Source organism: Cephus cinctus, unplaced genomic scaffold (assembly GCF_000341935.2).
Source record: "Cephus cinctus unplaced genomic scaffold, Ccin1 Ccin1_scaffold3046, whole genome shotgun sequence".
NCBI classification, from domain to species: Eukaryota; Metazoa; Arthropoda; class Insecta; order Hymenoptera; family Cephidae; genus Cephus; species Cephus cinctus.
The window spans coordinates 9,469-36,823 of record NW_014334447.1 but is presented as its reverse complement, the minus strand read 5'-3'; the positions used below and the strand labels follow the sequence as shown (position 1 = coordinate 36,823).

The window sequence follows — 27,355 nt, the reverse complement described above, 5'->3', positions numbered from 1 at the left end:
GGGGGGGGTTGCAAGATTGTCTAACGATTTTATTAAAAGGCAGAAAATTTTGTTTAATTGAATTCTACACGCGTGATCGAATTTCAGGTTTTTTTCCTCTATAGATTGACAGTATACGGGAGATAAAAGGGGATGCTGGGGATGCTGGGTATGTAGAGAATCTCGCAAGGACGAAATCTCGACGGAGTCGTAAAGATACAAAAGAATCTATCGGGAGTCGTGAGAAGTCTGCAAATATTGTTACGGATACTGAGAGAGGGGAAATCACGAAAAATGACGTGGGTCCAGAATCAACCGTAAATCTAGACAAGAAGAAGGAGGATACTGAAGATTCGAATGAACCGAAAGTCGTTGAATCCAATAGAGAGACGAAGCGCAAAGTTTCAGGTAAAAATTAAATAGTTGGAGAAATTAATGAATAATATCGATCGACCGATACGTTGTCTTTATCGTTATCTTTACGTCAGGATCAAGAGAAGCGAGAAAAGAATCGAAAGAAATGACGAAAAAGGATACGGAGAAACAAAAAAGCAGTGGCGAGATAAATAATAAATCCTGGCCAATTGGAGTCACATGGAAGCCTCGTGAATCCCAGAAGAGAAAGAAGGAGAGAGAGGAAAATGAAAAAAGGCTTTCGTTCGATGTAAAGTATTTTCCTGAATTACCGTAAGGCAGTAGGGACGTTTGAGGACGAGGGAAAAAGAAAAAAAGATCGTCGAACCGAACGACTGACTCATCGTTGAGCCGGATGATTCAACAGTAGGAAAAAAACACGGGAGTCAGAGTGACACTGTAAAAAATAAAAATAAAGTAAACTAGAAAATGTCCTCGTTCGAGCGAATATACACGCGTCTGTAAAGAAAAATTTTTTTTTTTTTTTTTCAAAAATTCGTTATCGACAAATATTCATTTTCAAAAGTACCCTGTATCTATTCAGAAAATTTCCATGCCAAAAACCAAAGAGGAGATGGAGCTGCTGACAAAATCAGTGCGACGCAACGCCACGATCTACAGGTCGCTCCACAAGCACTGGCTGGAGACTGGAAATCAGGTAAAGTAGAAGCTGGCTTTATTTAGGTTAGGTGGGGCTATGAAGGTCATTCATTGACGTTTTATTTCCGTCGTTAAACAGGCCCTCGGAGAGATGCTGGGAAGGGCTGTAATGCCCACGTCGAAGTTGCCTTTTTATTCCTACGAGGATGTACCCTACGACTTTCACCTGAAGGCCGACGTGGACATCGAGATTGGGGTCGATCACGACGACGAGGAAGTCTTATTGCCCGACGAGACACGTGAACGGGTAACAAAGAACTACGAGCATCTGTACTTCAATCTCCTGGAGAAGCCAGGAAAAGGTGGAAAGCCATGGTTCTGATTGAAGATTTATCAAATGCGATATAAATATAGGAAACAATAGTACAGTCCCTTAGGAAATCGTGTAGCAGACGTAATATATTTTTCATCGACTATATATATATATATATATACTCGCTATATGATTCATGAAATCATGAGGTACCGGCAATAAGATAGATCCAAAAATGTCGTAGAAAGTTTGTTGGCTCGTGATAGCCCATGGTAGAGGGTAAGAGAATAGTAGAGGAGGCGGATGAAGAAAATTCGTAAAAAGTACCAATTTATAGTACGAGGGATGTATTTATATTTGATTAAGAAAACGGATCGGCCTTTTATTAAACTGACGATCAAAACACGCGAACCAGTGATAACGTTAAATTTACTGTATCCAGATAAATGTACTGCGTGATGCTTTGAGTGCGTGAAATGGCGGGCTGATTTAAGGGCGTTTCAGAGAATTTCGATAGATTAATCAAGAGTAAGGGTGTCAATGGTAATTGGATGCAGAGTTCATGCGGCGTGCATATATGTATGTATATATATATATACGTTTATATGCATGTACACGTGTAAATATAAAATTACCCCAGAGACACCAGAAGTCCTTTGGGGAATTCGACCGACCCGGAAACGTAGAGATGGTTGTTGAAAATTTGTAACAGGATTTCGCAAGCTGTGGATAAGTGGGTTTGGCGAAAAGGTGTCAAATATCACGGCAGATAAATAAGGGTGGGTCAATGTTTGAAATTGAAATCAATGCCCACCCTCGGTCATCCCTTATTTCATTAGATGCTGGAATACTTCGATTTTATTATTCTTTATATTATTCGCGTATGTAGAGTTCGATGCGTGAGTTCTTTACCCGAATGGCTCAATATTTCAAGGTCACCCGGATCTGTCTTTTTCTTTTTTTTATGTTATATAGAATTGCGATAAATATACCTATTTTTCTTTATCTACCCCTTGTCTCCTGGCAAATGCTTATTCTCCACCTGTATATACCGCTTTCCATGGGAAAAGTGGATATGGAAAAGTTTTTAAAGCGCTTGCGCCCTTTTCCACGTCAAGTCACCCTCCGACCGGAGCTGCCACCACCCTGCTTGCTTTCAGTACTACTCGATAACCGACGGCAGTTTCAGTACCGCCACGGTACTCCGGATCTGCGGTTCAACCCTCCAGTTCGACTCGGTGAACCGTCCGAAGGAGTCGCACCTCTTGCAAGGGTGTCACGAGTTTCCGGAAGTAACCCTTCGAGACGATTAGAGCGAGAGAGCCATTTATTAAATAAAAAATTCTGAAAACGTCATACTAAAGAATTGAATGTGATAGAAAATATTTTTTTTTTAAAATCAGGAATCGGTAAAATATTTTTAATATTTTTTCCCCTTTTTTTTTTACTCACTCAGTTCGCACTATTCTTTTCCTTGAAGGATCGCGATGTACGCGTCGCGTGGAATTTCGTTGCCGTCGACGCGCGGCTGGATAAACGTTAAAGGATACGTGGCTGTTTTATGGTAAATTAAAAAAAATATAAAAATGGTGAAACGAATGACTTTTTTTTTTTCATTTATCAAGATTTTGTCGAATTTTTATTTTAATCCGGGATCGGATACACGGGCTCACTTTCGTTATTCGCGTCCCTCGGCTGACGGACGACCCTTGCGAATTTCGTGCTTGAAAGTTCGCTGGGAGCTTTAAACTTTCCAAGGAACTTGACGACGTCTTACCCTCGTCATGTGTCATTAGAGAATGAAAATACGCCCTTTTCAATGTCCTTGTATGTTTTTCACGTGGGAGATATTTTTTTCCTTCTTTCTTCAATGTCTCGCTTTTATCCCCTGCAGTCTAGGACCTATACTTGTTTCCGTATATTCAGGCGTTCTCGCATTTTGGGCCGCACGGGGGATCATGCCTTTGGTCGCGCACGAGAGGGGCTTTTGGGACTGGTGGGTTCCATGTGATGTAAGTGAAAGCTGGAAAAAGCAAATAGCAAGGCTTTCATAGGGAAAGGAGCGAAGCCGGTTTTGTTAGAATTTGGAATTTTTCAAAAATTCCACCCCTCCTTCGCTCTCGGTAAACTTCGTCGAACTTACGTCTCGACTTGGTTGAAATTAATTTTGTTCGCGCGGTATATCGGACTTTTAACTTCTTTTTTTTTTCCAGCAATTTTCCTCGTTTCTCTCCCGTGTCTCGTGCGATTTTAATTTTTGTGAAAACGGTGTAAAATGCCACTTCTATTTTTATGGGAAGAAACAGAGACGCTTACTTAAACTCCACGGACGTTGCTGGAGTTTAGAGAGGGTTGGTAAACTTGTACGACGGAATAAGTTTTAGCAAAGGAAACTGTGAGCGAAGATGAAATGAAATTTATTTCGGTATTCAGCGAGATTACTAATTTTCTCTTATTTTTGAAGAAATGCAATCGAATTATACGTTCCGAAACAAGGTTTGCTAAATTAATTTTTTTTTTCTTATTTCTCCCTTACGCCGGGAAAGCTCTCTCGATTCGGGCCAAGAGCTCGATGCTTCTTGGGGAGTGAGGAAACGTGTCGTTGACTATGACCAAGGGGAAGAAAAAAGTTAGGTAATAGCAAGAAAAGTAAAAATATAAATGAGGAAAAGCTGAAATAAGAAATTGAAGAGAAAAGGTTTATAAGAAAGGAACAAGTAGGATATAGGTAAGAAAATTTCGCGAACGAATGAAAATTCTATTAGGTATACTAGAATCGCGTTGACTTCGACACCTTTTTCTCTTTGAGTCACTCGAGCCCTCCCACCACCTTGACGCCCAAAAAAATGTTTAGTGATATCAAACAAAATTTCCAAAAAATCGTTCACTACATTTGTACGAGTAAATATTTAACAATCACCTAAACGGACGCCAGGCGTCGCTCGCCGTCGGATCAAAGTGCAAATGTAATAATTATTTAGCGAGGGCTCGTTTGTTCAATGGTCACCGTAAAGGTAACTAAAGAATAAAATATAAAAAGAAAAAGGTAAATTCTACCTGCTCGATTTCCGTGCAATTTAACGTTAAGCAGGCGGCGGCTTAAGTGACGTTTGGCAGAACGGCAAAAAAAGAGGTTTGGTTTTCTTTAAGGGTTGTACCGTTATAATTGCGTATTTGCCAGTTTGCGAATGTGAATTTTTTTTTCCTAATTTCCACCTAGAACGAGTGACTATTTATAACAGGCTGTAAAAAGTACCGAGCAAAGACGATAAGCTTTTTTCCCCCGTCACTCTCCCACTCATGTAAATTATGGACATGAAATACGAAATTTTCCAAGCGGTGGGGTAAAAGCTGAAAGTCGTTCTGGAGTGTATTATTCAGGGAAGGGATGAGCAATGTATTGAAGGGTGTAAATTGAGCGGAGTTTATTTATTCTACGGCATAGATAAAAACCAAGAGAAAATTAGCCTGTTCGTGGGGGGAAAAAAAAAAACAAAAGATCCATTTAACTATCTCTCTGAGCATCGAATGGGAGTTGGTCCTGGAAGATTCTGAATCGGGTTTGAATAAATATTGAAAGAGGATCGAAAGCAGAGTCACGAGTTTGAAGCATGAGAATTTCGGAAATGCCACTTTCATCAGGAAAATTCACGGTATCGTTAAGAATCAAAGGGGTCAGGTTAGCCAACAGCCACAAATGTGGCTTATGCCAACGAACGTACTAATTAATCCTTTGGTATATTTTACGAAAATTGCCAAGTACGTCATTTCCATTTGAATATCAGAATACACAGTGATACGGTATTTCATAATAATGATCACGCCGTATCAGATTTTCATCCGTAAGAAACGAATGACACGTATGCAGTGTGAAGATAAACTTCTTTAACAGAGAAATTCATTTCTCAGACCCTAATAAAGAAGAATCCGTAAAATCTTAACGACAGTTAATGTCTACAAAAATAATGGACACTAATGACAGTAATGGTGAAATTTTACCGGAAGTGTGTACAAGTACGAAATTTCTCTTACGGCATACACATATATATATATATACATATATACACTCGGTGCTCTCTCGTAAAAAGAATTTCGGAATGACGTGTCGATCGTAATCGACGAACCGTCTCGATATCTCGAAGGAGCAGGAATAACAGGTGCAAGAGGTGCTGGCTGCCATTTAAAGTGACGGCGAAGCACGTAGACAACCTATCCTCGAGGTAAGTTCAAACGGGGCAAATTAGTCACTTGAGAAATTACTCCCGCGGCTCTTGTTCTTCCCAATAGGAGAAAAGAAGTTCAGTCGGTTTCAAGTTGGTAAATGAGAGGAAGAGGAATGGCGGTTTATGTGGACCGAGAAGTAAAAGAGAAATAAAAGAGTGCCGGACATTATTGAAAGGAATTCATGGGCTGGTAGTTACTTATCGAGTCAATGAGTAATTACTGGCCTGTCGAAGAGAAACAACTAGCTCGTGCCGCCCAAACGTTTACAACGAACGACAGTCTCGTGAATATCGTGGCATGACGCACGCATATTTGTCATTGAAATTAGGTTGGTTGGAAAAAAAAAAAAATGAAAAAAGTACAAAAACAGGAAACGAACGTGAAGCCGTGGTCTAAAATGATAGTAATATTTCTTTCCGTACCGATACCACACGTGTTTGTTTTTCTTTTTTATAAGTGATTTTTATCAGGTGACTTTTTTATTAAATTTCTTTTCCTCGGATAATAATTTTGGTCTCGTGACGTGAAACTGCCGAGTTTTTAATTCCGTTTCGATAATCGAAAACGTGCCTGAGTCCTCGTGGCAAAATGTACGAGGAACTTGTGGAATGGAAAAACGTTGTCTTCTTGACATCTCGGACAAGGCAGCGAGTAGAGTCTTGTCAAAGTTTCTTAGGACTTGCGGTAACGGTGAGAACTTCGTTATAGAGGTTCGTTAAACGAAGTGAAAAACCGTGGGAATCGGGAGAAATGAAGAAAAGAAAGAAAAAGAGAACAAAAGACAAAGACAAAGAAAGTAGTGAAAAGTTGAGAGTATCTTCGTAGGAGCAACTCGGCTGAGAGACTCCGCCGTGAAAATTGCGAATGAACTGAAAAGTCGCGTTTGGCTTCGTGACGACCGAGACGAGCGATCGCCGCAATGAAGATCCGTCTTTACAAATCGGCGCGTTAAATTCACGTGAAAGCTGAAGAATTGCGAAAACCGATTGTCGCCTGTGCCATTGGCGAATTTAACTATAGGACTTCATTGTTTTCGTCACTAGCAATAAGAAAATCCCCGAACGGTCCAAGTGGTTGGAAAAGAGGAAAAGGGGAAAAGCTGAGAGAACGTCCTTTCGAATGAGCCATACTGGAAAATTCCTTTGTCCCCTAGGACTATAGCCAGTGACGTAATGATGAATCGATACGCAACCCAAGATACGTAACACGATACGTAATCTATTTGTCGCGTAAATAAATCACGTGGTCACGTATTCAAAATATATATATATATATATATATATAAATGAATAAATAATTTATATACTTAGGTAAACTAGGGAATTTTTTTTTTTTATTAAAAAACTCCATAAAAAGTATAAACGCATCGTTCTCCTTGGGATAAATCACGTGGTCACGTATTCAAAATTTGTCCCCTAGGACTATAGCCAGTGACGTAATGATGAATCGATACGCAACCCAAGATACGTAACACGATACGTAATCTATTTGTCGCGTAAATAAATCACGTGGTCACGTATTCAAAATATATATATATATATATATATATAAATGAATAAATAATTTATATACTTAGGTAAACTAGGGAATTTTTTTTTTTTATTAAAAAACTCCATAAAAAGTATAAACGCATCGTTCTCCTTGGGCCACATTTGGGAATCACGTAAATTTATGGGACTTTCGAAACTAAACTCGATCGCCCGAGCTCACGGAAGCCGAAGGATCCCAGGGCGTCGGCGTCGGCGTCGGCGTCGGCGTCGACGTCGACGTCGGAAGTATCCATTCCGCCAGAACGAAAGCTTTGATGGAAAAGCAAAGAGCGAGCCTATGGGAACCTTTGCAATATGGGGCGGAACGTCAGTTGCCATCGGCAATTTATAAGTGAGTGACGGGTCTGAGCTTTTTTATGTATACATATATATATCATCGGAATCACGTGGGACGAGAGGAAGGACACGCGAGGCTCAATATGGAATTTGAAGCTGTCTTTAAAGCGTTTACCTTCCCTCCCCTTCGCGCGCACGAGGGAGAAACTCTTGACGACTTCTTTCGGCAAGACCATTTTTTCCTATCAACCTCTACTACACAGTTTATTCTTTACGGAACTCATGCCTTATCGGACTTGGCTTGACTTGTTGTCCCTCTATACACGTATCTAACTTTTCTCTTATCTTTCAAATTTATAGGAATTCTTTAATTTTACCTCATTCTCAATTTTTACGTTTCAGCCTTGTCTTTTACGGTTATCGTGAAATTAGGGCCAGGAAAGTCTTTCTCTGGTACCTCAAGGCTTCCGGTGTTAAAGCGGTAGAAAGTTCAGACGATGAAAGTACATAGAGTATGATTACTCGGTGAGAAAGTAATGCCGGCTAGGAGAAGGAAGAGAAAGATGAAATTGGATCCCTAATGCCCATTATATTTCGTAGCAATATGGCGCACAGTCGGTCTCTTGAATTTATAATGGCAAACGCAACCGGTTTTCCGTGTATATCTATATATACTATATAGATATCCGCATAGAAGGACCGTAGTAACTTTTGTCTGGTTTTCTAGAAAATAAATACACCGAGAATGAGGTCTCGCGCGGACGTACTGCAGATAAGAAATAAAAGAAAGAAAGTCGAAGAAAGATTCGAAGATCTCTTGATCCGTTTACGTGTACCTAAGAACAGAGCGCAGTGGTCGAAGAGAAATCAAAGTATCCTCCCCTATTTTTATAAAAAGAAATTTACCATCGTCTTGGTTCTGACAAAAGGAAGTCCTGCCGACAGGAAGTCCTTTCATGACTCGGACCGGAAGTGCAGTCAGAATCTGTATTGCACCTATATGGCAGAACGAAGGAAATGACTGAAATTGCATTTGGCTACTTTTTGCAAGAGCCCTTCGATCGGGAGGCAGTCGATTCAAAATCTGAATTTGTAACGAGAGACAGTCCAATGTATAACCGTATACGTACATCTGAGGTGACGGTACTTTGCGACTTGATAAATTAAATGGCAGCTTTCACAGCGTGCAAAACCAGTACCGAGTCCTTGGTCCTTTTGGCAAAATTGCAAAACGTCCGCTGCTAATCGCACATTTTTTCGAGTTCTTTCACTTTAACGAGTCTCTACTGGTTTCGTGCTGGATTGCCTTTTTTTTATTTTACAGTTATCAAATTTTTATCACTTTCCTACGCGAGTCACGTGGTGCCGTGGATTTTGAAAGTGCGCAAAATTTAGCCAGATACATTGACCACTCAGCTGTATCTGCAGCGAGGATCATTGCGATTGGCATCTGGGACGTGGGTCCATGTGCCAAAGTTCTATTGTGTCTTGGTGCTTTTTTGAGAGAGAGATTTGATATACCGGTAAGCTTGCGGTTTGGGGGTTGCTTTAGGGCTTCGCTGAGAGGTTATTCAGGGGGTTGGTTGGCGGGTTGCCAAAGCCAACAAGTGTTTCGTTCGACCTGAAGCAAATATACAGCTGGTAGCAGCTGAGAAGCATTCGAATTGGTAGACCGTCGGCCAGTCTGGTCTGGAGTGAAAGTCTTAACGCTGATATGGGCTAGTTTCCACGCAGGTGGGTCTGTGTGTAGATACATGAAAAGCAACCCCTATATGCTACCTTGCTAGATTCCATATACCTTTGCTCCATCTTTTCTATAAAATTACCACGTAAATCTGCCGTTTGAATTTGAAATATTTAATGGGGAACCCTTATACATATATGTGAATTTACAGGTACTCCCACTATTATACTTTTGAAGAAACAAATCAATTTCATCAATGAGGACATTATTGAACAACTTAAATAAAATTAATTAGGGTTCATTATTATGTCTAATTAAAAAAATGTTCGCTTGAGCAGCGAATAAATTGTCCGTTTTAAATCTGAGGCCTCTCCCGCCAATTCGCCTGGGACAATGTCGTATCGATTAGTTCCAATTAAAATAACGAATTTTATTTTCGCCGATCTTTCCAATTCCCGCCTATCTGCGTGGCTGCAAGAGACGTCGGGATAAAGCAGAATTCGAGGGGCGAGAACGAATCGCGAATTGGCACGAATCGGACAGAGTTAATGGCGGTAAACAAAGAGTCATTTCAATTGAAAACAGATTACTCTCATATGTATTTGTGGCAAAAATTTTCTTTCCTCTTTTTGCTTTACCCGCATCTCGCCAATTCGAAATATTTACGATCATCGTCCCGCCAACGAAAATCAACGATTGATCGCTTGGACGATATTGCACGTCGGATAAAAAGAAGAAAAGTACTGATTATAATAAAACGGTCACGCTAAAAATTGCAATAGCCGTCAGAGCCAAGTCTTGTTAATTGAAAAGATAAGTCATTTCTCGTTAACGAAACGGCGAGGCGAAATGATATTTTTTTACGACAACCACCCTCTCGGGCCCTCTGGTTAATAAAATATAAAAACTGCTTAACACCTGCTCCCAATAAAGATACTTTGCTTATTACAACTAATGGCCAACCTTTAGCCTTTCAACTTATAATGCCACACTGCGGTCCAACAGACCCTATATATTATATTTTCCATATTTTTTTGTCCAACAGACTTTTCCATCAAACCACATGCAAACGTCTTAATACTACAGAAACACTTAATGCACACGTTCCCCATAGTGTCGTCTCGATCCATACATAACCGCATAAAAAAATATTAACAATTAACAAAGTCACAGCTGATCGACGGGGTCGGCTGGACCCCAAAGTAACGTTCTTGGGAGTAAAAATATCTACTATCTTTTCAATCTCAATAAGATATCTCAAAGATATCTCAATAAGAAGCTTGGCTTATTGCGCGTTACATGGTACTGGCACGCACCCAAGAAAACGTAGTAGGGTAATAATAAGTTTTACAGTGCTGCATTAAACCGGTAGTCATATTTATGACCTGTCGACAATTCTACATTACAGATAATGGGGATTCGAGAATGACATTCTACGTTAACAAGTGGATATAATTTTATGACGATTCGCTATCCACAGTATCCCCTATACGTGTAAATACAATGCCGAACACGTTTGATTCTTCCGCTGAAGTTTCTTATTCATTATTTTATCGTGCAATTAATATGATAATTTTATGGATTTCGCAGAGGCTAACGCCACGTGGTCGGGTCAATGCTCGAGGATGAGTATATCGAAATTACGAAGATGATGACGTGGGGATCCTTGAAGTCCAGGAGGTGAAGGGCCATGGAGGGTAACGTGAGCTACGTCGAGAACATCTCCACGGTGGTGGATTCTGCTCTGGTGGATGTCGCTGCCATCTTGACAGCAGTTGTCCTGGGACTTCTGATTCTCACCACCATTATAGGTGAGCGCTGCTGTTCCCTCGAAGTACGAACTTCCTTTGCGAGGATAGGGGCTGCTTGTAACCGCTGCTACCTGTAACGGACAACGTGTATATAAGTACAGGCGCCTGCGCATGGAGGCATAGGGCGCGTTGGACAAATATTAAATGTGGCGTCGCGACGCGGACGTCGCTCTTTTAAAATTACACGAAATTCGTCGACGCTTGGAAATCCTCTGGACTCTCCACTTGTTGCCGGCGGACAAAGCTCGTCGCATAGGCTATTGGCGGCCGCCGCGTGGATCGGTTAAAAATAGCCAATTTCTTTTATACGCGCTGGCAGCGCGGCGACGGAATTTATCAATGTCTCAATAATAGGAAACGAGTCGGTTGGTCGCAACGAAAGTGAAGGGGTGGAATTTTACAAATGGTTCGATACAAGTAAATCTGTGTTTCTTTATTGAACGTCATTGTTTTTTTTTGCAAATTCATAGTTTTATGTTATTTATTTTTCCCTTTTTTGTCTTTCGTTTATCGTCGGTAAAAAATATAATCATTCCTTATATGGCTGTTCTTTTTTCATCCCCTCCCCCTCCAGTTTCGGAATGTGTTTTTTTTTTTTTCTTTTTTTTTTCGGTGCAAATACAGAACGTCCTGCGTGCTTTGATTTTCGTTATGTTCATGTTCCACACTTACCCCCAATTTATCAATAGCTGCCTTTTTTCCGTGTCTCCTTTCAGTCTTCGTCCCGTTTCCGGTTTCACGTCGGTCCTAGAGTTTACTTAGCCTCGACCCTTTTACCGACTAAGGGTAGTTTTCGAAAGATGATCAGCGTCGACAGGAAGCGTCTGCTCCCCAATTTTGTCACAAGTCACGATACATAAAGTACCGTTTACACTGCAACTGAGAATTCAGGTGGATTTATCCACAGGGCATGAAATCCCTTATTTTTGAACCGAGGATAACTCGGCATCCCCTTGATATAAAAATGTCAACATTTTTTTCTTGTGCCAACAGTCAAGGTCTTACCCTAGATTTTGAAAAGTCGGCTCGAGGCTTATCCGAAAAAAGAAAAATCCCGACACCTGAAGGGTGTATCGCGAATTAAAAAATGTCTCCACCCCGAGGGTTAGAAAGCTCAAGAATTTCTTTTTTCCCTCCGCGTCAAAGCCACCCCATTCCCAGGCAGCATACCACCCGCGGAAAAGTTCCCTGGGCAATTTTTCATCCCTTCGCACCGAAACTACATCGGTATCCACCCTTCGCACTCTTTCACCCAAGTCCCAACCTCATCGGATGTACATATGAAATCTTACGAAACTTCATGTACCCAGTCGAACTGCCGAAATAGTTGGTTTGGCATTCGATAAATCGGCCGTTCTGCCCGATTAAATTCGGACTGTTTCTCGAATGCCAAATAGGGTGACTCGTAATACCTTTTCAGGCCTCCCAACAATTCTACAATATAATCAATCGGCAACGTTCGAACCCAAAGAATCCAAGGGTTTTCAATGAATGACCTTGCTAAATCCACAAACTGTTATGCACTTCCGTTCGAATGACGATATACATATATAATATAATATATAATATGTAAAAAAATCCACCAAAAATGCACTCTTCCCTTTCGACATTTCCTATCACGTATAAATCACGACGTGCCAATGAAAAACTTTGTCAGCTGCCAAAAATGTATCGATCTTTATTTTCGCTGTTGCGTAATTACCCCATGAACCTCCTTGGCGCCTTATCCCAATGCTGATGAGACTGGAATACCAGGCAACCCCTCTCTAAAGTCTAGAGCTATAAGCATAGCGGGTGATCAATTTAAGGCTGACACGTTTCCGTTGCACGTAATCTATCAACGACAATAACACCGATAACACCAACCCGCAGTCCGCACGAGACGCTTCCGTACACTTAGCCGTTGCTGTTTCACTGTTGCGAATAACGGCCCGATAAGATAATTGCCTCGCCATCAAATTACGTCTCCTCCGTTCGATTCAACCTTGTTTATCGAATCATTAGGAAATTCATGACTTTACGAATTACAATTTATTGCCAAGCATGACGGCCGAGCCAGATTTTTTTTAAGGATTTTCAATAACAAAGAGAGTCCCGATAATGGCTCAAGTCGAAAGAAAACTTCCATTCGACTCGTATCACTTTTCTTTCTTTCTTTCTTTCGATGCTCACTGACCCCTTGCACTTGACCTTTTTTCACCTTTTTCTTTAATCTCGATAAGAGACTTTTAATTATGGAAATTTAGGGGCTGTTGCTTTCGTGTCTCGAATCAGCAAGATTGCCGGAGGGGGGAGACAAAAAAGAATGATTACTCGAACAATTTGAGGTATTAAAGATTTTTTTTCGAAAGACGAGAAATTTTTGTGCTAGCCAGAAAGTTTGGTTAAGTTCTCGAAAGAAATTCAAGAAATATTTCTTCGCGATCATGATTAATGAAATTTCTCTAGATTTGCATATTAGGTAAGACCGTGTCGGCCGAAGATATTAAAGTCAGAACGATAACGTCGATGCGAATTCGCAGCGTTTTCGCAGTGAGAATATCTGCAAGTCGGTCACGTGAAATATTTTATTAAAGCAAGTAGGCGGTGATGGGGTAATGGCTCCGATATATCAGGGAATATATGTACGAATAAAGGGGGATCCAACGAGCCCGAAAAGAATATTATCCAAGAAGATGGATTCTAATCCCATAAGGAACTGCCACTGAGTAAGGGAAGAGGATATGGCTATTTGTTAACAAAATTTTCTTTCTAATATACAATCACAGACATTAATTTCGTTAGACCGTAGCGGGAAATTGAAACGTGTATTAAAAATATAAAAAAATGAAACCAACCCTTCCGACACTGCCCGCTACCGAGAGTGAGTGAAAATATGAAAAAAAAAGTCAATATCATCGGAAGTGACGTATCTGTCGAAGTTCCCACCCTTATTTAACAATGCTCGAAAGACACTTGAAACGCCTGACTGTTTATTCACAGCGACAAGTGGACTTGTGTCAAACAATGTACAGCGGAGGGTGGAGGAAATTATCATAGAATTGTTACACGTAGAAACTAGATTCTGGAAACGGATGAGTAAACCACGTGAAGGGGAATGAGATTAGTTGAACTTTTTTTCACGTGGATCAAACAATTGACGAGTCAAACGTTTTGTCGAATCGCGAAAATAAATAAATTCGATTTATTTTTCGAGGCAACAGTAACAGCTTCTCATTGTCCCTGATCGGTTGCAGCGGCTGGCTGGTTGACTAGGCTGCCTGAGTTGGGTGGCTGGGCTGACACGAATTTATAGATAGAGCTAATTCTTTGCATCCAACATGTTAGATAAAATGCGAAACGTGATTCTCATTCGCATGTGTATTTTCATTATTAAAAAAAAAAAAAAAAAAAAAAAAAACCAAACGATTAATAAAATCAGCCAAACTGTCTATTTCATTCTTATTTTTCTTCTATTATTCAGTATCGGCACGTTGCATATTTTTCTTTCCTTCTTCGTTTATCTTTCAGGAAATGTATTCGTGATAGCAGCTATTCTCCTCGAGAGGAATCTTCAATCGGTGGCAAATTATTTGATCGTCAGTCTGGCAGTTGCAGATCTTATGGTTGCCTGCCTGGTGATGCCACTCGGTGCCGTTTACGAGGTATGTCAAATTAATTTAATTTTTCTTTTAAAAGCAAATTTTCACAAAATTCAATTTCGAATCCAGAGCCATTAAAGGTATACCTGTATAGCCGTGTTCTTAGAAATCCGAATTTCTCGATTCACCATCGGAAGAAAATTGAGTTGGGGAAGCAGAAATTCCTTGTCTTAAAGTCAATCAAAAGTTATTCCCTTATAGGCTTTATGTGAATTTACTTGAAGGGCCAGTGCCCCACGCTTTCAACTTTAAATGCGTTTCTCGACCAACTTCACTTTTTTACAATTTTACACGACACTTTTACAACTTTAAGAACCCCTATCGCATCAGTCAGCTGTTAAATCCTTCTTCGTATATAAATATTTCAGGCATTTTTAAAACTTCCCGTCTTTCAGCTACTGTTACTTATTCCACTCTTACTTTCCTCCTCGCGTCCCTTTTACCTTATCAGATAAAACTCATAATAATAATAATCTCGAATATAATCATCGTACAATAAAAGAATACGTTAAAATTCAAAAACCTTTGACCTGCACGAGATACGTTTAATTGTTTAATAAATCTAAGCCAGAAGCATAAAAAAAGATGTAACGATTAACCAGAGTAAATTCGTCTATCAATAAAGTCCCAAAATATGCACGAGAATCCATATGAAAACTGAAAAAGATTCGAGCTAACAAATAGCATCGATGCCATATAGACACAATATTGGATTCATCCAATTTGAAAAGGATCAACGTGAAAATTCCTAACGGGTACCAATTCGAATTCCAATCAATTAAAAAATTATTTATCGAATATCGTATTTCCCTGATACATCGCAAGCAATTATATTATTTCCTAGCGTGGCAGCCCTTAAAATCAATTTTCCGGCTTAAAACGATACCATCGCTCAAAATTCTTCCTTTCGCGTAAATTTCATCATTTCCAACTGGTCCCGAGCACTCTGGATCCAGAAAGAAAATAATTAAAGCCTTCTAATGGGGTCGCGTAAGGTCGACACGGTAGTCACTGTGTAAACTGTAAAAAAAAAATTCCCCGGCATCCCCCCTATCGACCACCATCCACACTGATAAAGCCAGGAGGTACTTGCGATAAAGTTCCCTGTAATATGAAAAGTCGTATTTCACGTTAATCGATTGCCTGATAGGCGATAGCCCAACCCCCGTGCCCTAAAGCGTTATTTACGATTTTCATTTTTCTGACAATTTATTGGCAATCGTTAGTAACCACCGATCGAACAATTGCAACGCAGTCGATTAAATGTTACAAAAAAAAAAAAAAAATCCATCATCCCTCAACGACAAGACTGACAGACATAAAGTAGCGATAGGGTACTTAGAATTTTTCAATTTCCCAACTTTCAGCCCCAGGTATATTATACGATTACAGCGATAATTTGTTAGAAAAAAAAAAAATAGTTTCGCTCTTCGAAGATCAACAAAAGAAAATCTCATAGATCGCTCTTTCAAATGGCGCGTCACTCGCGGTCCTTGTGACTTTATTATTTGCAATTTATCTTCTTGATATTTTATTACCCGACAGATTCACGAGAGACTTTGAAACACAGGATGGTTCCTACGGTACCTACTCCCCTCCACCCTTTGGTCCACCTCAAGGCAATTTTATCTCCTCGACTTTTCGTCTCTCTCCTATCTTCTTCGTTCTTCCTTCATCTTTTCTTTCACACTGTTCAACGAGCATCGATTCTCTAAGGTTATCTTAGTTCCACCCCTCCCCCGCCGTACCCTCTCCTATAATCGCGAAGCCGCGAGTCCGTTGTCCTCCTCCCCTCTTCTGCCAGACCGTTTTCTACTTTCTTTTTTTCTCTTCATTTTCTCCACTGACAACCCTCATACGTTTGCCGTTCGGTTTCTCTGTGCCTCGCGGCAAACTGAGGCTTTCTCTTGTACATAGTCAGCTACATAGCATATACAGCTATACATAGCCATACATAACTGTTTCCGTAGAAAAAAAAACTTGTCGAAAGGATGAACGATGTGCAGGATGATGGACCATCGAAAATCCGAGCAAAGCTCACCAATCTCCGATTCTTCTTTATATTTACTTTTTTTCCTCCTTTTTCTTGATCTTCAAAAAAAAAAATTGGACCTGTCAATCCATCTTTCCATTCATTAATTTCTCGGTTTATCCGTCCGGCACAGTCAGCCGGTGTGTGCGATTAATAGTCGAATTTCGAATAAGCGATTCGCTCCTTATATCAATTGCATTGAGGATGCGGCTTTAGCCTTGGGCCGTTACCCGAGGACGACCGTAACTCCAAGTCGAAGCGTCGCTACGTGCAGTTTAAGATGCTGAGGTCGCCGGTGCTCGAGGCTGCCGATTGAAAGCAGCGGCCAATTAACGCGCTTGCGCAGGACGTCCTTGCGAGATAGCAGATGATAAAGACGGTCGTTCGTGTCACGAGGAAAGATCTGAGTGGGTTGAAAATAATCAAAGAAAAGAAAAGAAGAAGAAGAAAACGGAAGTAGAAACGAGTCTATTTGAGCGCGAGAGACGAAGGGAGGAAAAAAATAAAGGATTTCGTGCGAATGACGGGGTTGTTCATTTTTTTTCTTTCTCAGGTTGGTCCTCGCGTGGTTAACGATAAGAGGCCCAACTTGGGATAATTCTTCATCCGGGAAGGACTCGGTATCTTGTATCTTCGTGTCCTTGAGATCCTTGGCTCCTGGAATTCCTGGGGCAGCTTCCTCGTGTCCTGATCAGTGTGCTAAGGAGTGCGCATAGATTTTCCTCGGTGGAGGAAAGAACGGTGTGCACTGAGCCGTGAGGTCAATGAGAAAGAGAGAGAGAGAGAGAGAATGAGGGGAAGAACGAAAATAAGAGCGACGGAGAAGGGAAAGGCGATCAGGAATTTAGCGAGAGTGAGAACGATACCGATGGGCCACGGGACAAAAGGTAGGAGGTAAAAAATAAAGAAGGAAGGTTTGAAAGACAAAGGAAAGAAAAAGGAAGAAATGAAAAAAGAGTGAGAATTGCCCAGGCTGATATATGCCTGCTTGAAAGTCCATTCGCGGTATTGGAGTCCGTCAAGGGCGAGATGGGAGAGTCGGCCATCTTGGAAATACTTTGATTCTACGTCGATCTTCTCCCCTTGACTTTCTTATCAGCGAGACCGAAGACAAAAATTGTCGCATCGAAACATTTCCATTCCGAAATTTCCTCCATGCCCCTATAGTTCTTGCGCCCCCCCAATTATCGCTCGCGTAATCGTCTTGTCCGTGACGCACGTGGCACTTGGGCTTTAGAGAAAAAAAAAACAGAGAAACACTCTAATTGAATAATGCTAGGGGTAGTACGAAACATGTGCGAATTAACTTATTTAATTAGATAAGGAAAGAGTGTGATGTTCGTGAAGGGGGTAGGGAGGGGGGGGATACTGAAGCTAGCTGGTAACGGGCAGACAACGTCATTAAAGTTTCCTCTGCTTTATTCGTGAGGTTCGGTATACATATTCTCGTGAAAATTAGAATATGCTTGAGGGGTAACTTGGAAGTTACTGCCTACGAGTAGGTCGGTGGGAATTCGAATGGAGAGCGAGGCCAAATGAAAGGAGATAGGAGTAATGGACAGGGCTGATGAGAGACAAGGAAACACAGACTCTCTCAAAGTACCAGAGAGCTTGGTTACAAGTACAGTTAATAGGCAGTCCAATAACAGTGGATACTTGCGCGAAAAGGCTTGATACTAAATTGCCAATATTACTCGATACTAAGTACCAAAGACGTTCCAGACTCGAATACTTGTTTACCTCAAGCAAAAGTCATTATATCCGTAGAAGGAAGGAATCGATCGATTGGAAATGACTAGCGGATCTTTCGAACACGGTATAGCGAATTGAAGAAAAAATGAGAATTTTATAAAAAAATATACATATCAAAAAATTATATCCTGATCTATATAAAATTCTACCATGTTTTACCGTATAGTTTTTCAGATATAAAAAAATGTCTCAACTCATTCCAAGGAGATATCATCGAACTTCTTTACCTGCCTGATTAACCCGTGATTCTCCATTACCATTATGATTATTATCTGCGATCCGACTTATGGCTCATGCCAATTCAATGAAACGTGTACATACATACGTATCGGACATACAGCCCGTAATCCAGTAGGAAGTTAACGAGTACGATGGAGGCTGTGAATATGTTACGGAGGTAAGAGAGATGGTACGGATAGTCGGTAGTAGCCGGCAGCTAGTATCTACAAATATCAAGTAGTCGTGTACACGTAGGTAGATCGTAGCAGTACGCAGCGGAGCTGGAGGAAATGACGTTTCACTTCGGATATTGTCCCTATTTCCTGGTAACGGGCATCCAGCATCCCCTTACCACCCCTTTGCTCCTAAACTTCATCCCCTTTCCGCGAGCTAGTATGAGAATATATTTACGAGCTGCATAAGCCGTAAATTACCCCTAACCGGTACGAACCACTGGTATTGTCACACCCTTGTGTAAATTTCGTTAGAAACTATGCCCGCGTTGCCCGTGGTGTTTCGCCCTGTAGAAATGTCTGCCTTATATTATACGCAAAAGGAAGAAATGTAGGTAAGAGTACTTTGTTACGTAACGGCGAACGAAAATTCTGCGACCATTAAAACTCGATGAAAGTTAACGCGGAAAAATAGAATTTCTCGTACGATAAGGAGTCATTTCTTACGATTAGGAGAAACAGCGATTGCCTGCAAGAAAATCTTGATGAAGCAGGGGTGATTTTTCGACGTTACAAACTTAATGACGCGTCATCAGACAAAATCGATAGGTTGATGGAAGGTTGATGACGAAGCCATGTTAAGAGGTAAGGAAGAGCCGAGAGAGGACTTCAGCACTAAATGACGTATGCGCAGGGTCTAGGTATTGATTATAAATTAATCAGTCGTCTTAGTGACGGTACAAAATTTTGACACCTGTCATTCGATCAATTTACATCCAGCAACGTTAATCTGTACAAGCTGCTTATTGCTACTTAATCTGAATAATCTAATCGATCGGCTTAAACTAGTCGAACCCTTGTATAATTGGTATCACAATGGAGAGCACAGGAGCAGCATGCGTCGCTGATTAGTTAAGGACCAAAAGGGTGCCGTTTCTCGTGTGGAACTTGATTTCGTGGCCTTAATGGATTTGCGGACGGGACTTTTCTCCAACTCTCACCCTCTTGGTAATAACTTGGGAAAATTCGAAAATCGATTGGTGTACAGAAGAAAGAAGAGTCAGGAGTGTCAAGGAAGAAGACTATCAAGGAGATGAAAGGCAATCCCCAAACGTATATGAGATTCTAGATAGAGCTTGGTCCAGGCGAATTCGGATCTGCCCTTGGGTTTAGGGTTACGGTGCTCCAATCAGACTCCGTCAGAGCTGCTATTTAGGCCTCGTATATGCCTTGTAAATACCTGCTCGAACAGTCGACTATGTCAGAATACAAGATAATAGGGATTTTGTATTGTGTGAGAGAGAATGAACGAATGAATATGGAGAGAAAGAGAGAAAGGGAGAACAGTTAACTAGGGAACGACAGCGTGCATTCTCGTGCTAATCTAAATATGATCACCGAAGCTCCTGCTGCCAAGCAGTCCACCAGCCAGTCAGCCAACCAGTTTCCCTTAACATCCCCTTGAGAACCTCCGAGAATCCAGTAGGATATACATCTGTAAAACGTTGCTCCACAGCCATCCCCTAACTTTCATCCAGCATCCAGAGCCCCGGAATACGTCAGTACGCCTGGCGTCTTCTACGGGATTTATCCAAGAGTCGATCGGCGCTATTGTACGCATTTTTGAAAAGTTTCGCTTCACAAAATCCAACTGTTGGCCCATTCTTTGACTCCTGACATAGGTATTTCATGCGTAGCAGATTGATCTTAGGGAAGATGCATCTACGGCGCGAATCTAAAATGAAGTGCAATAATGTTTGATAATTAATTCTTAAAATTATTATTATTATTACTACCCCTGTCTGCCTCTTGGGTACTTGGCTACTTTGTACAGAGAATAACTGACAGTTCTAACTATACCTCTCATGACAGTGGACCAAACTCTTTGGAATAGTCAGAATAAGGATTCCATTGCAGAAATCATCTTCCACCTCTGACAGTTCTCCTTTCTTCAGCCTCTCGAGCTTCTTCATCTGCCATCTTGAATTACTCATTTGTCTCATTGAAGTAATGTCTCCTCGGCATTCCCTTTGTCACTAGCTTCGAAGATATGTATATACGCACACACGTTACACCTGCAGCCATGGGTAAGTATACCTATACCTATTGGCACAAAGCAGTACATATATGTATATTTATATAAAAGGAGCTGTGAGAATCTAGAACTAGAAGGAAAGTTCATTAGTACAGATACTGACCGCAATGTGCTAAATGAGTACTCGTAATTAGTACATAAAGCTGTATTTGTACTGTATACGGTGAAATTGATAGAATTCGTCAAATGGCTCCAACAGCTCTTATTCAAAGAAGAGCATTATCCTTTTACGGTTCTTCGGCACACGTACAGTTTGCGTGGCTCTGGTCGCCCAATTCGAAAGGTTCGAAATCAATCTGGAAAATATAAACTGCGAGATAAGGTAACTCGAGATAATTCTCTTGATTGCAGATTAACTCGAGATGGTCCCTTGGGCCTGAACTCTGTGACATGTGGACCATCAGTGACGTACTTTGCTGCACGGCCTCTATTCTACATCTGGTGGCCATTGCTGTCGACCGATATTGGGCTGTCACCGATCTCAACTATATACAGGTTAATTGTCCTCCATCTTGTCTCGTTCGTCGTGGAATTCGTGAATCGAATTCTCCAGTACGAGTATTCTCGACGCATTCGTTCGATGCCGCAGGATTTTGAAAGATCGTGGGCTTGATTGAGGGTGGGTGAGTGGAGCTGGGTCAGGGGTCAAGGAGAGAGAAAGATGCAAGATCTCCTCTTCGTGAAAGGGATGCGATGCTATCGGGGAATGTGATGCAATAAAGAGGGTTCGGTATTACACATTGGTGGCATAGCGAATTGCAAAAGAGATCTGATAGAATTTAATAATGGATATGCTTATATGTATGCTTTTCTTTACTAGCCACGGGTGCGGGATTCTTTTGCCTTTGTTCTGTTATCCAGATAAGCTTCTTTGTTTTTCAATATGAAGCTGCTATTCTGTTTTTCGTGGTTATTTGTAATATTGCTGGTGCCGATGATGCGATATTTTTCGATTAAACTTGAACGACGATACATTCCGGTGAGAATCCGTCGAAGAAAGGAGGGACGAAATAAAATGGTCGAGACTCGAGGCATATCGTATTGATTGTGCCTGTCGATAAGGATTTACGAGTTACGAGTGGACAGACTATAGTCAGGGATGATATTCCTCCCTATCACAGGCGAGAAATCCAAGGAGGATCGGAATCCTGGTGGTGGCTGTGTGGGTCGTATCCTTGGGAGTCTCACTGGCGCCTCAATTGGGTTGGAAGGATCCTGAATATTTAGATCGCATTGCGAATGGGACGTGTCTCTTGTCCCAAGATCCTGCGTATCAGGTGAGTTTATTCTGAAAATTATTTTATTGCCAAATTTTTTATTGGACTTCGTTTACTTCAACTGCGAAGCTTTAAGGGGAACTCGAAAAATTTGTTTCTTTTTCCAATTTCGACCAGTCCCTTTTACTTTAGCGACGTGTACCTTTCCTTTGAATAAAAAAAAGGTAAACTGATTTTCATCCCTGGAACAAGAGGCGAACGATAACGCAGGGGATCTCTTAAGAGGATATCTTAGGGGTGACTTTAGTGGATCCGAGCACATATGTAGATATATAATGTACAAACCGGTTTACATAAGATCGAGTGCGTCTTTCTGTATGTACGGTGAAACGAGGGAATGGTTCTTGATAATCCGAAGTATTGAATGTGAGCAGACACTGATCGAATTATCAGAACCCTCGACCTACGTCTGTTTCTCGACGATGCTCTTGAATCGATTCTGATCCAAGCGGCGTCGACGTCCTCGTACTCGTCTTCGCTTGAGAGCAGGAGCCGCGCTAAATTGGATTTTTGTTTGACATATTCGAAATCGAGTTTAACGTGACGCAGAGTGTCAAGAAATAGGCGACTGAACTTCAAAACTTTCCGAAGATTGTTTCCTGTCCTATGATAGTTAACAATGTACGTATATACATTTATCACTGATAGCACACACCCGATCATTTAACTTATGTCAACCTGTCACATATCAATCACAGGACAATACTTTTCACTCAGATTTTCGCTACTTGCGCAACATTCTACGTACCTTTGTTGGTCATCCTGTTTCTCTACTGGAGGATATTTCAAGCTGCCAGAAGGCGAATAAGAAAACGACCCGGTGCGACACTTCAGCCACCGCGAGAGAGAAGAGGAATTCTCAGGCTCGTTACAAGAAGGTTAATATATATTTGTATGCTAATTTATTTCTTGATTTGCTAAGTAGACGGAGAGAGCAATTAAATAATAATAAAGACGACTCACCAGGAACCCTTTTTCTCGTTGTAAATAAATGTACAGGCCTAGAGAGGAGTCCACAGCATTCACCATAACCAAATCAACGCCAGATCATTCCTCAGTTTCCCCAGAGAAGTCCTCGTCATACAACGGTGCGAATGCACCACAGGTGACATCTTCGGCGGCGTCCGCACCTGCCACGGTATCGTCCGTACCCGTTCAGTCTGGCTCGACAACGAAGAAAACACGCGAAACCATCGAGGCGAAACGCGAGAGAAAAGCCGCGAAAACATTGGCCATTATAACCGGAGCCTTTATAGCCTGTTGGCTGCCATTTTTCCTAGTCGCGCTCTTGCGGGCGGTCTGCGAACCTTGTGAGCCACCGGAGTTAGTCGCTAGTGTCTTCCTCTGGCTTGGATATTTCAACAGTACCTTGAACCCGGTGATTTATACGATATTTTCGCCGGAATTTCGACAAGCTTTTAAAAGAATGCTTTGCGGAGGTGCCAGAGCACCACGCTGACAATGGGTCTAACCGTCTAGGGGTGATAACAATGTGACAGACACGGGACACTAAAGGAATTCGCGAATTGATCGTGGATCTCGTGGGACATTATTTTGACAAGGAACTGACGAGGGATAAGGATGGCTGTGATATAGGCGTGGGAGAAAGTGAAAGAGAGAGAGAGAGAGAGAGAGAGAGGAAAGAATTTGTACAATGTCGACGCGAAAAATTGAAGATTCCTTTATGAGTACGTGCCAAGGAACGTTTTTCAAGGTCTGCGTTTCTTATTTAATAACGCCAGCATGATTCTCTTTCACGCGAAAAAGCTGGTTTCTGCGTTTTTACACGTCGGACGACACTTTTCATGCTTTCATAAAAGATTCTCAAATAATTTCAAAGCGTCCATGGTCCTTCTGTTTAGTCTCGAGTCGTCCTTGTCCCTTTGCTCCTTTCTTTTTGTTATTTTTACGATTTTCCAAATATCGTCAGAGTCCAATTCGATTTTTATCGCATGCCAAATAGACTCCGCTATACGTATTAACCAGGATTTCCGGATTCGGCAATCGTCATGAAATGGTAAGTCTTTTTTTCTTTTTTTTTCTTCTTTTTTTCTCTTTTCCCTTATATTTCCCAAGAGTCTCACGACAATTCGCAGTTCCAAATTATTGCCACGCATTGTTAAGGAACAAGGGAGGGCCTTTTGTTAGACACAATAATATTTTCTATATGTTTCTCAGTACATAGGAGCTTACAGATACAAAATCGAAATACACGATATACGCGATATAATATACTGTTCAACAGTTTCTATTTATCCTCCAAATATTTCCGTCTTTCGACTATTAATCTCAAACAACCCCAAGTGTCTGAAGCCCTTTTTCTCTTCCGATTCCTTCCCTTTTCCAACCCCCTAGGCGGTTCTATTAAAGATCAAGAAATGCGCGCTTCGTGCGAATCCACAGAGTAACGACAGAATCCCTGTGCAATTGACACGTTCTAACAATTGAAAATGATTCAAAATTTTTGAAAATGAACAAACCAATGCAAACAACTGTCTTTCACGTGATTTCGTCTGGTATTAATTATTACTTACTAGAAAGCAAGGTAACGGTGATCTGTCATACGGAATAGACTCGAGTGTCACGAATTGATCGAAATCAATTTGACCGAAAGGAAAGAAATATATTTATAGGTATATAAATGCGTGACGTCACGTTACGCAATGCTTTCGCTAGATTAATCACGATAAAGCTTCAAGTTTAATTAACCTCCATAACTGATTGATCGTCGATTCGACATTTTTCAACGTTGATCCGTGGATTCGTAATAAAAAAAAGTATATCTTTTAATGAATCGTAAAGCGCGAAGGGTTAAAGAATGTTTTATTAAGGATTTCAAGGTACTCAGGCGTAAGTAATAAAGATAAATAAAAATTAATAAGAAATATCCATCGACGAGTACGCCTATGTAATATACATATATACAATATAGGCAGAGAAGATTGAACAGACTCCATAGAACTAGACGCACGCAACAAGCGGTGTCTGATTTAACCAATCAACGGCGTATTGATAAAAGGACGTTAAACTTAGTTCGGAGATGCGCAGCTCCTAATTAAATTTGATGGAGATAAGAACCTCAGCGAGTTTCCAGAATCTTAATTCACGTCCCATCTCGTCCTTTCTACGCTATAACCAGTAAATCTTTTGTCTGTAGGCGCCTACGCACCGTTATACACTGTGCAATCTAGTATACAAGTAACCCATATGTCTCCGTAGATTCTCGAATAGGAAATTTTGTTCGTAAAAAAAAAAAAACTATCTAGACTCTATAACTTACTATGGTTACTCCTATAAACCCTATACACACTTCGATATATAACTCGTATCCGTTTAGCCTGTACTTGGCGCTTTACCACCATAAGCGAATTCAAAAGTTAATGCTGAAATTTTGGTGCTTGCCGGTTTTATCCTATTAGACTAGACGGTAGTAGTATCGTTGGTATCTATTATAAAAAAAAGTTACAGAAATATTGATATAACAAAAAAAATTGTAAAATCATCTATATTCCAGAATTTCTCGTGGAAAAAATTCTTGTATATACTTTTGTTGCATTTCACTTCGGTAAACAATGTTTACTCATTTTTTTTAAATTCATTTTTTCAATTTTGTAAATATCTCAAAAGCTTCCTGAACGAAGCGCTCTTTATTGATCACGCGAATGAAGGTCGATAAATTTGGTATTTAAAATCTTGAAATTACCAAAGGACGCCGCCACTCGGTGAACGTATATCAAGGTGCGTTTTACACGCGGTTTTATGTACCTATAGGTTATTACACAAGGATTCGGGATAATAATGTTAAAGCGGATTTCTGCGTGTCCTGTGTATATCGTAGATGGAGACACTGAAGCTGAGCCTCTGTAGTCGCGCTAGAATTCCTAGACTAATTGGACACTGACAGAAACGTGACACGTGCCGAGTGTCGTCTCGTGGTAAGTTGTCACTTTTTTAAACATATAATAAAATCCTAAAGAACGTCACTGAAAAAGGAATTTATTGGAATTAACGCGAGAGAATGTGTCAAACGGTGCGAATGAATTGTCGATATTATAATTAAGATCGAATTGTAGGAACGATAGTGTAAGGTGAATATATTTAGAAAAAAATATTTTTTTTCTAACAGAGTTCTACGAACTGGCCACCACTTTTTAATAATAAAATCTATATATTACGTGATCATTTAGATCCGCATGTTGTGTACAGTGGCTCGATCGTCGTTTGCTCAAAATCAATGTCGATTCCTTTTTTTGATCGACTTTCTTAGATAAATTTGAATTGGACAAATCATAAGTAGCTTTTCTTTCGCTCCTTTTCCTTGAATTGATTGAAAAAAAAAAGATGGTCTACCTGTCACTTGAGCCCCAGAGGTGACTGGTAGACGTTGAAATGTCAAGGATCAAGGATCGAAGGATCGATGATTTTAAACAGAGATATAGGTAGATCGTATGATTTTGAGCGTCTCAATTTTTGGATTAAAGAAGGTAAACGTGAGATATTAAAATGCAAGAATTACAAAAAAACCCTCTTTAACGTCGTACCATGAGAAAGGAGCTGTACCCCTTTTAATTAATTGATTTGCGATGGGTCCAAATCGATCATAAATTATTTAGAGTTTAATTATCGTCGTGACGTCAGGTACGAAATCGATTACCGATCCGATCGTTTTTCTCTGCGCTTCGACGATACACATATTCGGGTATACGGGGTGGCATGTGTGACCATTGGAAGAAGAAAATGGATCTCAATTGCACGTGCCAATTATCTAACGTATCTAACTCTAATCTTTAAGTATCGCATAAGTTTTCATAGTGCACTTGCAATATAGTTTAACAACGTGTTAGCCTGCTGATCGTCGCTGCGCCAGCAATTATTCACGGCAGTTCGAGACGCTCGAACATTTCCAGTGGGTCGTTGCGAGTTTTTCGATTGATAAAAAAAGATAAGACGAAAAAAAAAACAAACACGCCGACTCGCACCGATTTCGTTCGTTCCGAACTCCTTGTATATTCCTATTATAGTTTTTAGTGAGTACAGGTAACAGCTGTATGTGGTATAAAAAAAAGATTCGTCATTGTTCATATCTAAGGACGTTCATTAAATTTATGTGTATCTACCAGTGATATAAGTCCTTTAATTAAATAATTAATAATAATCCATATTGTCCTGATAGGCGATTACGTGAACGTCCATAGATATTAAATAATTAATAATTTTGTCTCCTCGCTAATTTAGTCCCTAAATTAATACGCTCATGTCACCTTGTTAATTAATAAGTCTTAAATGGATTGACGAGAGCGACCGATTTAAGGGGG

General features: G+C 40.6%; 2 protein-coding genes and 1 long non-coding RNA gene across 6 annotated transcripts in view; 2 read left to right on the top strand and 1 right to left on the bottom strand.

The window, feature by feature from the left end:
• LOC107274386 overlaps positions 1 to 2,315 on the top strand; it is a 12,102-nt gene extending 9,787 nt beyond the window's left edge. The window contains exons 7-10 of the mRNA XM_025091639.1: positions 105 to 387; positions 468 to 643; positions 938 to 1,051; positions 1,133 to 2,315. Of these exons, the coding sequence (XP_024947407.1) occupies positions 105 to 387; positions 468 to 643; positions 938 to 1,051; positions 1,133 to 1,375 (816 nt within the window). The 3' untranslated portion in view covers positions 1,376 to 2,315. The remainder of the gene's footprint in view (positions 1 to 104; positions 388 to 467; positions 644 to 937; positions 1,052 to 1,132) is intronic.
• Positions 2,316 to 2,442: 127 nt separating this feature from the next.
• LOC107274387 (5-hydroxytryptamine receptor) lies at positions 2,443 to 27,332 on the top strand. Of its 4 annotated transcripts, XM_025091640.1 has the most exons (8): positions 2,888 to 4,320; positions 5,139 to 5,526; positions 10,631 to 10,851; positions 14,362 to 14,495; positions 21,115 to 21,258; positions 21,885 to 22,040; positions 22,758 to 22,918; positions 23,040 to 27,332. In XM_025091640.1, the coding sequence occupies exons 3-8, from the start codon at positions 10,731 to 10,733 to the stop codon at positions 23,497 to 23,499; spliced, it is 1,176 nt and encodes a 391-aa protein (XP_024947408.1). In that variant the 5' UTR covers positions 2,888 to 4,320; positions 5,139 to 5,526; positions 10,631 to 10,730; the 3' UTR covers positions 23,500 to 27,332. The 4 variants fall into 4 exon arrangements, with proteins under 4 accessions (XP_015608969.1, XP_024947408.1, XP_015608968.1 ...); XM_015753483.2 differs by lacking the exons at positions 2,888 to 4,320; positions 5,139 to 5,526 and adding an exon at positions 2,443 to 2,870; XM_015753482.2 differs by having other exon boundaries at positions 2,888 to 5,526.
• On the bottom strand, positions 18,399 to 23,136 carry LOC107274388. The gene is made up of 4 exons (XR_001539436.2): positions 23,004 to 23,136; positions 20,867 to 21,059; positions 20,529 to 20,771; positions 18,399 to 20,403 (listed from the first exon to the last, which is right to left on the bottom strand). It is a non-coding gene; the product is annotated as an uncharacterized LOC107274388 (long non-coding RNA).
• Positions 27,333 to 27,355: the final 23 nt, after the last annotated feature.

Coding starts and splice junctions, on each gene's coding strand:
- LOC107274387 (XM_015753483.2), top strand. CDS start 10,731: ATGGAGGGTAACGTGAGCTACGTCGAGAACATCTCCACGGTGGTGGAT. Junction 14,496..21,114: donor CACTCGGTGCCGTTTACGAG/GTATGTCAAATT, acceptor TCTTGATTGCAG/ATTAACTCGAGATGGTCCCT. Junction 22,041..22,757: donor CCCAAGATCCTGCGTATCAG/GTGAGTTTATTC, acceptor CTTTTCACTCAG/ATTTTCGCTACTTGCGCAAC.